Below are 11,640 nucleotides of genomic sequence, written 5' to 3'. Positions count from 1 at the left end.
GCCAGGCCAGGCTGTCAGCCCCCGGGTGGTTGCTGTCGTCCTGCAGGCCTGGCACCAGCCCTTCTTCAGGATGTCGTACATGTTGCCGCACTTACACAATGGCTGGCAGGGGGACCAGGCCATCCTTTCGGAAGAGGACCGGGTCGTGGTTATCCGCTTTGGGCACGACTGGGACCCGACCTGCATGAAAATGGATGAAGTTTTGTACAGCATTGCTGAGAAGGTAACCTGGAGCTGTGGCGTGAGGCGGTCGCTTCTGTGCTTAGCGCTTCACATGGCTCATTGGAAGCCTCAGGCAATGGCTGGCAGGGGGACCAGGCCATCCTTTCGGAAGAGGACCGGGTCGTGGTTATCCGCTTTGGGCACGACTGGGACCCGACCTGCATGAAAATGGATGAAGTTTTGTACAGCATTGCTGAGAAGGTAACCTGGAGCTGTGGCGTGAGGCGGTCGCTTCTGTGCTTAGCGCTTCACATGGCTCATTGGAAGCCTCAGGCAGGTGGCAGCGTGGGTAGAGGTGTTCCTTCTTTAGGAGGCAGCGAGGAAGCTGTTTGATTTGCTTTTGAGAGTGTCTCCTAAAGTCATCGACTGCCTGAAACCAGAACCGCTGCCTGGTAAGAATCCATCAGTTAATGAACGTCAGCGTTCAAGCAGAAACAAGAGCTTGGTGGCAGGACTGCTGTGGCTGCAGGTGATGCAGCGCTGGCACTTCACCCTCGGGGTGTCTAGTGACTTCAGGTTTCCATTTGAATAACTGGAAAAGGTACTTTCAGTTTGACTCTTAAAAATGGTGAAATCCTAAAATGTACAGCCTGGTGTTGATTAATTTGTCAGTGATACTGTTTATGGAGGCAGGTGGCATCCCACTGAGTTACCTGGGCTGAGTTAAATCCCCCCCCTCCCCCCGGGGCCCCGTTAAACCCACCCCGGGCCCAGTTAAATTTTAGGAGCCAAACTCTGGAGCTGTTTTCAGATGGAAACCAAATGTCTGCTAATAGCTGGTACCTCGTTTAAGAAAGGTAGATATTGAAGGAAAATCAGACTGTGAAGGTGCACAGTCACCTATCAATGACCTTGCACTTGGGAAAGGTTTTGCACTGTGCTAGATGTAGGAAATTGACAGCTCTTCTTTAACTGAACCACATAAAAAATGAAGCAGAAACAAATAAATCTGAACCAGGAACGGTAACTTGGACAGGAGAAGGAGTCAGCTCTCCTCGTGAAGAATGGTGTGCACGCTGCATAGCTTCATACACAGTTCTTCTTGTGGTTACTCCTTTCTCTTTTATTATTTTTAAATAAATGAACTTCTGTCTCTAAACTCCCCACAGTGACAGATCTAATACCTGGAGCCAAACGTTAAGATACAGTAGGATACAGTGAGGAGTTGTGACGTGGTTTAATGTGGTCATTTTGTCTTTAATGTTGTGGGAGTGTCTCATGCTGTCACCGAAATCGGGGATACACAAAGCTCAGGTGCTGTTTGTAGTGTGGCCTCTGGCAGGGTGCTTGGCAGTGCGGAAGGTTATTGGCAGTTAGGGGTGACTGGGGGAAGAAAGGACAATGTAACTTCTTATTTACAAATCTCCCTCTGCAGAAATGGCAAATTAAAGAGGGAAATCCTTCCTCATCCTCTTGCTCACAAGCCATGTTGGGATCTCTGCTGTTTTAAAGAGTGAGTAAAAGTTCCAATTGTACAGGTGTTTATATCCTAGAGAATGATATAGAATGTTAACGTGCTGTAAGTGCAGAAAATGGAGCCAGATGTTACATTTGTTACCATGCTGCCATATTCTTTTAGTCTGCAGTGTCTTTTTGTTTAGCACTAATATTTATTTGTACTTTATAATAGGAAAAGAGATTTTTTTTCAGTTTAAATCCTTTTTTGGGGGGGGAAAGAAATGAGTACACTCTATGAACCAGTAGAACACTCTACATGGACCAGTTAGAACAAGTCCAGAGAAGGGCCACCAGGATGATCTGAGGGCTGGAGCACCTCTCCTATGAAGACAGACTGAGAGAGTTGGGGCTGTTCAGCCTGGAGAAGAGAAGGGTCCAGGGAGATCTTATAGCACCTCCCAGTACCTGAAGGGGCTCCAGGAAGGATGGGGAGGGACTTTTCATAAGGACAACTAATGACAAAACAAGGGGAAATGGGTTTAAACTGAAAGAGGGGAGGTTTAGATGAGATATTAGGAAGAAATTCTTTGGTGTGAGGGTGGTCAGACACTGGCCCAGGTTGCCCAGAGAAGCTCCAGGCTGGATGAGGCTTTGAGCAACCTGGTCTAGTGGAAGGTGTCCCTGCTGATGGCAGGGGGGTTGGAACTGGATGATCTTTAAGGTCCCTTCCAACCCAAACCATTCTGTGATTGTATGATTCGTTCTGTGATTCTATGAAAATATAAAGCAGTTTATTTTCACTGAGTTGTACTTCACTTACAGTTGACCATTTTTTTCCTCCCTAGCATTAGGTGAAAAAGAAGCACTGAGGTTCCAAACAAATTATAATTGTAAGATGTTAGATTTTTGCTTTGTCAGGGTTTCAACCAACAGCTAAGAACTGACTTTCAAAAAATTCCTCTGTAACATCTTTTTTAAAAACACACTTTTTCTAAAAGGAGGCTCACAATTAAATTAACTTTAATACCCCTTTTTAAAGAAATATTTTAAACCCCTGATTTTTCTAGGAGTGAATACTGTAAATCAGATAATCTCTTATGAAACCAGATCACTTTAACCAATAGGTTGTATTGGGTCACTGTGGCTTTAGGGAGGATTGTTCAGATGTTTTGCATTTATTTAACTGTAATCAGAAGTGTGAACAGCTGCAGCTTTTGCTCAAACATTAGTTGTGCCTCTGCCTTTTAAGTTTACGTGAAAACTGAGAGGAAAAGAAAGGAAAAGATGAAAAAGAGGGAGCTAAAAAAACCCCCACACTGGTATTATAGTGCTGGTGTTTGTAATTAAAGGTGAGCAAAGCATGTCTGTAGTTGTCAAAATTGTTAGCTGTAAGCCTTGCTCTCAGCAGTATGTCTTTCTCTTTTCCCCTATAGATTTATCACCTAAACTTACAGCATAATTAGCAAGAAAAAACCCCAAACAATTATTGACTGTACAGACTTTCAGACACAGACTTCCTGTGCTTGCAGCCTCTTGCAGTTCAGTCGTGCAAGTCTGCTAGCTGCTTCAGCTTTAATGGTTTGTTGCAAAAGCTGGTCTCCTTTCCTGTATTTTTTTCCTGGTTTTTCCTTGTCCATAAAGACATCTAAGCATGAAAAACGTTTTTAGAACATCTAGAAACTGGTTAGGAAGGTGAGAAGATGGAATCTGAGATCTTGCCTTGGATTTCTGTAGGTATTTGCTGTATGCACTTACAGAAATGTAAAGAAATTTCATGATTGTTGTCATTCTTCATAGTCATTGATGAAGATCAATGACTTCCTTAGGTTGCCCAAGGAAGTTGTGGATGCCCCCTCCCTGGAAGTGTTCAAGGCCAGGTTGGGTGAGGCTTTGGGCAACCTGATCTAGTGGAAGGTGTCCCTGCTGATGGCAGGGGGGTTGGAACTGGGTGATCTTTAATGTCCCTTCCAATCGAAACTATTCTATGATTCTGTGATTCATTCCATGATCATATTTCCGTGGCAATCTCACGTTGCAAATGCATTGATTTCTTTTTTAATGACATTATTAAGAAAGTCAGGAGGGAGAAGCTTGGAGGACAAGTGAGACTGATTTCATCTGGTGTATGATTTTTTCCTGCATCTGTGTTTCTATTTACCAGCAAGTGTGTGCTCTTGGTTAAGGCAGGACCCAGAATCTGTATTTGATGTTACGGGTCCTTTAGATTCCTCTGATTTATAGTCTTGAGCTGTTCTGTTTAAAGATTTAATAGTACACCCAAGCAGATACAGTTCTGTGAAGTACTAAAATAGCCTGGAACTGTGGCCAGGCAGTAATGTACTTCTGGCTTTTGTATACGCCTGTTGAATAATGTATATTAGCTTCACTAATTTGTGAAGCTACAGTAATTACTGAAAAAAAACCCCTAAACAACAACAACAAAAAACCAAAACAAACTTGAATCCCAGCCAATTAAAGTAAGTCTGATAAAATTTTGAATCCATGCTGTTGTTTGACTTTTAGTCTCCTACTCCCTCTTATCCCCATGGACAGCAGCTCTGATGACCTGATAAGACAGGGAAAGTTTTGAATTGAAATTTGCATAAAGGAAGCCAGAAGTAAATACATTCAAAAGTTAACATCTGTCTTGTTTTTCTGCTGAAAATGTTTTCATCTTCCAAGTGTTGAACAAGTGTGGAGCTGTCCACAGGAGTGTCTATCACCAGAGGGTTTGGGTTTTTTTCAGAAAGCAGCTGACTTCCTACAACAAATTGACTGTATTTAGTGTATGTATTAAGTACTTTCCAAATGAACTCGTGTTAATACGTGTTCAGCTTCTAGAATGCCACAAGGTTTGCTGCATATTGTCTGGAGAGTAAATCTTTTGTTTACATCGACAATCTCAGGGCAGTCTCAATTGCCATGATTGCTTTCATGGGGTGTCGTTTGCTTGCTCAGAGTAGTGTTTAACTCTTGTTCCGAGGTCTCCATACTGTATTCCCAGTTCTAACTTTAAAAGTCAGAAAGAAAACTTCTTAGCAACCACTGCCACAGTGAAACTTGTAGGAATGTAGTTTTTGAACTGACAATTAACTTCAACCTTTCAGAGAAGGCTCCGGGGAGATCTTCTAGCGGCTTTCCAGTACCTGAAGAGGCTCCAGGAAGGCTGGGGAGGGACTTTTCATAAGGGCAGTTAATGACAGAACAAGGGGAAATGGCTTTAAACTGGAAGAGGGGAGATGGAGATGAGATCTGAGGAAGAAATTCTTTGGTGTGAGGGTGGTGAGACACTGGCCCAGGTTGGCCAGAGAAGCTGTGGCTGCTCCTCCCTGGAAGTGTTCAAGGCCAGGTTGGATGAGGCTTTGAGCAACCTGGTCTAGGGGAAGGTGTCCCTGCTCATGGCAGGGGGGTTGGAACTGGATGATCTTTAAGGTCCCTTCCAACCCAAACCAGTCTGTGATTCCATGAACAGAGCCACTTTTAAAGCTCTGAATTCAGATTTGAGAGCTGGTACCTAGCCTTGAGGTCTGCTTTAGACTTCATACAAGGTTCTGAGCAGGCGACTCTCATCAGTTTCACTTCTATAGGAGTAGGTAGCTGTGCTTTTATCCCCACACAGGAGAGAAGGAAGGTTCAGTTAATGTCTGAGATACTGGGTTTGCGGTGTTAACTTGCGTGTTTGCTGTGCAACGATGGATGACTTGAATGATCCAGTCCTTTTGAGTAAGATTTATGTAATAGTTTATTTAAAACTTGAGTGGTTCTGTTTTCTAGGTGCTAGTGACAAGCATTTCTGGTTCTGCAACAGCTCAACTAAATTAAATGTATATAATGTAAGGCCAACTTTAAAAGTGTTGTTGTTCCAGTACTGTATGGAGTACACAGTTCTTGGAAGTACAAGTTTGGTTTAGCAGTGCTTTTGTCTTCTGGTGCAACGTGTCATCTCCTCAGGCTAATCCTTCAGTTAACAAAACAGGTCTTAAGAATGTTGTGTTAATGTTTGGTGTCATTTAAAATCACTTTCTAATCTACAAATTAAATAATTGTTCAAAGATTATGTTCAGTTTGTCAGAATTGCTGAATGCACTGTAGAAGTTTCCCCACACAGCAAAGCTGTGCTGCTGATGCTAAATTGTCAGCAGGATGGAAGAAGAAATGATAGAAGAAAATGAAAATGGCTTTTCAGTTAAAAAAAAAAAATCAACAAAAGCAAGAAAAACAAAAAACCCACCAAAAGGGCACCAAACAACCCCCAAAATAACCACACAGCTGCCTTTCCCCTCCTTAGGCTAACCAAGGAATAACTGTCTGATATAATCCTAACTTCAGTCACTTCTCAGATAAATTGTTGACTTGGAACATCCCGTTGAGTTTCTCTGAAATATTTCATGTGAAATTGAAACAGGCATGAGTGCTCACTTCCCAGAGTGTTGGGGTTGGGTACTGTGACTCCGGGAGTTGTCAGGGCTTTACCTCTTGCCTGTGTTGGAATGTGGTTTAAATGGGATGTTGTCACTAGACTATTGACAGCCTAGAGTTATAACTAGCTCCATAAAAGCACACTAAAAACTATTTAAATGGTGTTTCACTCCAGAAGAGATTTTACTTTCAGCCTGGAGAAGAGAAGGCTCCGGGGAGATCTTATAGCGGCCTCCCAGTACCTGAAGGGGCTACAAGAAAGCTGGGGAGGGACTTTTCATAAGGGCATTTAATGACAAAACAAGGGGAAATGGGTTTAAGCTGAAAGAGGGGAGGTTTAGATGAGATATTAGGAAGAAGTTCTTCACTGTGAGGGTGGTGAGACACTGGAACAGGTTGCCCAAGGAAGTTGTGGCTGCTCCTCCCTGGAAGTGTTCAAGGCCAGGTTGGATGAGGCTTTGAGCAACCTGGTCTAGTGGAAGGTGTCCCTGCTGATGGCAGAGGGGGTGGGCTGGATGATCTTTAAGGTCCCTTCCAACCCAAACCATTCTGTGATTCTATACTTTATTTGCTACTAATACTTATTTACATCTTTGAAGTGTGATTATTTTTTTATAATTTAGAAACTCTCTTGAAGCAGAAGTCAATCCCAGTCTGATTTTTTTATAAACAAACATCTACCTACTTTCTCAATTAAAGTTCCTGCTAGGATGTTGAAGTACAGGGTTATACCATGTACAATATTTTTTTTTCTGGTACAGTCTAGTCCAGTTTTGTGGACTAATATAAAACATCTTTACATCAAGCAGAAATTATACTCATCATAGCATTTCCAGATGTTTGATAGCAAAATTAACAAGTAGGAAGAGCTGTGACAAACACTAAGTTTGTCATAAAGCTGAGAGCAGGCGTCTTCCCTCAGGCTGGTGATGTTGTGTAGTTAAATGGGAAGGACTGAAATTGTGTTTTTATGTAAATAAGGATGAGGGGCAAGATTGTGCATTGCTGGTATAGCCCATGAGTACAGTTAAAGGTTTGTGTAGTTTAGATGCCTACTGACTTATATTTTAATGTGTGTCTGTGTGTTAATTTCTCCTGTAGATGAATGAGCTAATTTTAGAAACGAAAACTTCCCCTAGTTCCGCTGAAGGTGAAATATGGAAACAAAACCAAAATGTGACGTGGTTTTCTTTCAGGAATGAAGACATTAACTGTGACATTAAAGGGGAGGGATTCTTGTGCATTTAACTCGGTAACTCTGCAAAATGCAAGCCTGTTTTACCAGAATTGCCCAGAGAATAGCTTCTCATCAAGATCTTTTCTTCATTTTTAAGTCTTTGTTTTAGCTTTACACCTAGCTATCAGTTTTTATTGTTAAATTATCATTTTTATGTTCATTTAATGAGCCTTGTTAAACAAATGAGATGGTTTAGAGGGTGGGGGGAAATGCTTGGAGGCAGGCAGCAGGGCATTTTAGATGATTAATTTTCTGAAGCCTGTAAGCAGCTGACAGCAGAGTCAAAACCTGTCAGCTTGGCTCGCGCAAAGCGGTTTCTCTGCTTGTTTTGAGCCGTGCGTGCGTGTCGCCGTGAGCTCTCAGTTGTATAGAATTGTTTCTCTGGATGTTGATGTAGCATTACTGTCTTTCCAGTCAGTACTGGATGTGAAATTAGCATCTTGGCTATCTATATTTAAAAATATTTCCCATGTTAATTGGTCACTGTGGTTAAAAATAATGGCAAGACTGTTTAACTGGGATTTTGTGACTTAATATCTTTGCAAATAAATATTGCAATAATGATGCCTTTTAATCGGTAATTCAGATAATCAAAGGCTTGGTAATCCATACTGCTTTTATGTTTTCTGCTGTCTAGGTAAAAAACTTTGCTGTTATTTATCTTGTGGATATCACTGAAGTACCAGACTTCAACAAGATGTACGAGTTGTACGATCCCTGCACCGTCATGTTTTTCTTCAGGTACGTGGTGGTTTGAGAATGTAACTCAGTTAAATTTGTCGTGTGTCCAGTACGATGTCTCAGCAGATGATTTCTAAATGCGTTATCAGCATACTGATGGTGGTCGTTTTAATTGCTCTACAAAAGAGTAAACTGATTAAATAGGAAAATGTCTTGTTTTCCAGTTAGCCTCGTAACAGCGTTTTGATAATAGAGTACAAATTAGTGATAATGAAAACTGGTTTTACTGTCCATTGTTTTTAGTTTTAAATACGAAACTCTCCTTATAGAATATCGCAGAAATGCAACAGTCAAGCTTGTCAAACTTGCTGTAAAGAGACACCCAAACTGCTGAGGTTTTTCGGAGCTAAGGTGTGTCCATTGATGAGATAAAATGTGCTACTCATGAGCGTAGAGCTCTTCTCTGGTGGCAGTGGGAGAGAAATATAACCACAGAGGAACATCCTGGAGGATAATTGCACTGAGTAGCAATTTTGGGGGCATGTTTGCAGTCTTTGTTCTGGCATTAGAAATAGGCAGTAAAATATCAGCTTGAGTGACAGGAGCAGAAGCTCTTGCTTGGAGGCTTATTTTGCAAGCCTGTTTGTGTTAGAAGGGCTTCTTTTGAATCCTGCAAAGCAGTCTGGTGAGGGCTATAAAGGTTCTTTCTGAATTATAATACCATGTTAACTTGTCTGTTTTGTTTTCTTTCTTTTTTTTCTCTCCCTTTAAAGGAACAAACACATCATGATTGATTTAGGTACAGGTAATAACAACAAGATCAACTGGGCAATGGAAGATAAGCAAGAGATGATTGACATTATAGAAACTGTTTATAGAGGAGCCCGCAAAGGTCGAGGTTTGGTGGTATCGCCAAAAGATTATTCCACTAAATACAGATACTGACATTTCTTTGGGGCTGCCTTTTTTTTAACCCTACGTCCACTTAAATTTATTATTTTGTACGTGTGTACATATATATATATATTAAAAGAAAAACCCTGCAAATCCTTCAACTTGGAGCATATTTTCAATTATTTAAAAGGTTTGAAGTCTGTTTGGAAAGATAGAAGACACAAAGCCTGGAACTGTGTGACTGCAGTAATACTGTAGCTGAATTTTGGGTTGCTTTCTTATCTTAATTTTTTTAAAGACTTTGTGATGTTTGGTATTATGTATTTTTTTGTGCACAAATGCCTGTTTGCAGAAAAACATTTTGACTGTTTTTGCTTTTGTTACATGAATATCTGAGAAAACTATACTAGAGTTTTTTTAAAAAGAATAAAGTGAGTTCCACTTATTCACCTTAATTTTCTTTAGCTAATTAAACTTGAGAATGAAAACAAATGGAATTGGATGCAAAGTCATAATGCTGAAAATGAAGGCTTATCACTTCCATCAGGATTTCCTTGCATAATATCAATATCTTGGTCTTCTGCAGCCATTAGAAGTAGGAATGCAACTCTAAGGTGCATTAATTAATTAATAGGAGAAAACAGCTTCCATGACTTTGTGCCACACACACCTCCTCCCCATCAGCTTCATCAGCTTGTGGTGATGGATTTCCTTGTAATGGTGATGGTGCACACAGCAGTCAGTTCGAAGTGTTTAGGTTCTGTGGTCCCAAGTGCAGTTCTGGAGCTGGCTGCACGTCCTTGAAGAAAGGATGAGCTGTGCTGTCTGTCCCTTGACCTCCTGTTTGACTAATGGGATACTAAAATGCATCCATACCAGTGAGATTTGGATTGGATTCCACTGTGGCATGGCTTTTGAAGTTTCCCTTTGCATTTCTGACAACTTTTGCTTTGTGGTAATGGAGCCAGTGTTGTGGGGGAAGTTGGGGGGTTTTTTGTTTGATAAGTTTTTTTTAACTGACACCTGCATGTTTACAGGATTAACAAAAACCAAACCAGACTATGCAGAGAGGAGATGCCTGTACTTTTGGTCCAGTTTCTCACAAGACAAAGTAGAATATGCTTTTTTACCGTCAAGTGTTTTTTAGAGGATTTAGAACGTGTCAAGAAAGTACAACACAGTGTCCAAATTTCTGCTGAAGCTTATCTAGTTGATGGTGGTTATTAATTGTGGAATAATTTATGTTGGTAGAGACCACCAACCTCCCAGTCAAAGTAGGTCCCACTTGATCAGGTTGCCCAGGACTGTGTCCAGTGTCGAGTATCTCTTAAGGATGGAGATTCCTCAGCCTTCTTGGAAAGCCTGTTCTGCTGCTTGAGCACTCTCACAGTTGGAAAAAAAAAAGTGTTCCTTACATCTAGCTGGAATTTCCTGGGGTCCAGCTTGTGTCTGTTAATGAACTGTCTTGTGTAAAACACCTCCAGGAAGAGTCTCTGACTGTTCCCCATGCTCTGCCATTAGTAGTTGTTGATTAGAATGATTTCTTGATACTAATGAAGACTCTGAAATAGATGCTAAGTGTTAACACCTGCTGAAGTTTTAAAAAAAACCATATTTATCCTTTGAGATAAATACCCTGGTAATGCCTAAATTGCTGCATTTGTTGTAAGAGATTCCCGTTAAGTTTCAAACAAAATAGTTCATGTACAAGAACCTTCAAGTTGGTGCAGATGTCCCGTGTTCTCTGACTCTCCCCCATCTTGTTCAGGACATGTTTGATAACTAGAATTCCTTATGGATCTTAAAGTCTTTAAAATAAGGTCTTTCATCAAAATGGCTAATGTTGAAGAAGTGAAATTGGCACAGTGGGCATGCCTGGGGGATGTTACCTGCACAGGGGTGCACAGCTTTGGGTGAGCTTGTGAAGAGGAGCAACGGAACAGCTGTGGGCTGAGCAGCTACTGCCGTTCTTCTAGTGCAGAACAGTTTATCATAGAATCACAGACTGGTTTGGATTGGAAGGGACCTTAAAGATCATCCAGTTCCAACCCCCCTGCCAGCAGCAGGGACACCTTCCACTAGACCAGGTTGCTCAAAGCCTCATCCAACCTGGCCTTCAACACTTCCAGGGAGGAGCAGCCACAGCTTCTCTGGGCAACATGTTCCAGTGTCTGACCACCCTCACAGCAAAGAATTTCTTCCTAATATCTCATCTAATCCTCCCCTCTTTCAGCTTAAACCCATTTCCCCTTGTTTTGTCATTAGTTGTCCTTATGAAAAGTCCCTCCCCAGCTTTCTTGTAGCCCCTTCAGGTACCGGGGGGCCGCTATAAGATCTCCCCAGAGCCTTCTCTTCTCCAGGCTGAACAGCCCCAGCTCTTTCAGCCTGTCTTCACAGGAGAGGTGCTCCAGCCCTCGGATCATCCTGGTGGCCTCCTCTGGACTTGTTCTAACTGGTTTATTGTCATTAGACCCATGAAGTTTTGCAAAAGCACCTTGGTAATGAAACATCAAATAAGAGAAGGTGTGTTTTGTAGTGTAAAAAATTTAAAGAAGCGTCAAAATGGGACATGCAAATGGAAAAGTTTTGTCATAGGAGGATCTTGTTATTCTGAGAACATTTAAGTTAAAAAGGCAACAAAGAAATATGATGAACATTTTAATAATATTAAAATCAATGAAATACGTTTTTGTACATTGAAAAAGTTTGTGACTGGGTAAGTTCACTATATAGGATATAGTTTTCTATCCGGAATAGTGGTTTTGCCTTCCCTGAGACTAAGGGCTCTT

The 11,640-nt window shown here is 41.4% G+C and overlaps 1 protein-coding gene across 2 annotated transcripts; it reads left to right on the top strand.

Annotated features, from left to right (window-relative positions):
- The first annotated feature begins 10 nt into the window (after window positions 1-10).
- On the top strand, window positions 11-8,995 carry TXNL4A (thioredoxin like 4A). Of its 2 annotated transcripts, none has more exons than XM_010171815.1 (3): window positions 11-223; window positions 7,914-8,017; window positions 8,731-8,995. In XM_010171815.1, exons 1-3 carry the CDS (start codon window positions 71-73, stop codon window positions 8,900-8,902), a joined length of 429 nt encoding a protein of 142 aa, XP_010170117.1. In that variant the 5' UTR covers window positions 11-70; the 3' UTR covers window positions 8,903-8,995. The 2 variants fall into 2 exon arrangements, with proteins under 2 accessions (XP_010170117.1, XP_028941750.1); XM_029085917.1 differs by having other exon boundaries at window positions 71-199; window positions 8,731-8,902.
- The last annotated feature ends 2,645 nt before the right edge of the window (window positions 8,996-11,640 follow it).

Source organism: Antrostomus carolinensis, unplaced genomic scaffold, assembly GCF_000700745.2.
Source record: "Antrostomus carolinensis isolate BGI_N321 unplaced genomic scaffold, ASM70074v2 scaffold22567, whole genome shotgun sequence".
Lineage (NCBI taxonomy): Eukaryota > Metazoa > Chordata > Aves > Caprimulgiformes > Caprimulgidae > Antrostomus > Antrostomus carolinensis.
The sequence above is the reverse complement of the archived record's forward strand: the minus strand, read 5'-3'. Positions and strand labels throughout refer to the sequence as shown.

Coding starts and splice junctions, on each gene's coding strand:
- TXNL4A (XM_010171815.1), top strand. CDS start 71: ATGTCGTACATGTTGCCGCACTTACACAATGGCTGGCAGGGGGACCAG. Junction 224..7,913: donor TGTACAGCATTGCTGAGAAG/GTAACCTGGAGC, acceptor TCTGCTGTCTAG/GTAAAAAACTTTGCTGTTAT. Junction 8,018..8,730: donor ACCGTCATGTTTTTCTTCAG/GTACGTGGTGGT, acceptor CTCCCTTTAAAG/GAACAAACACATCATGATTG.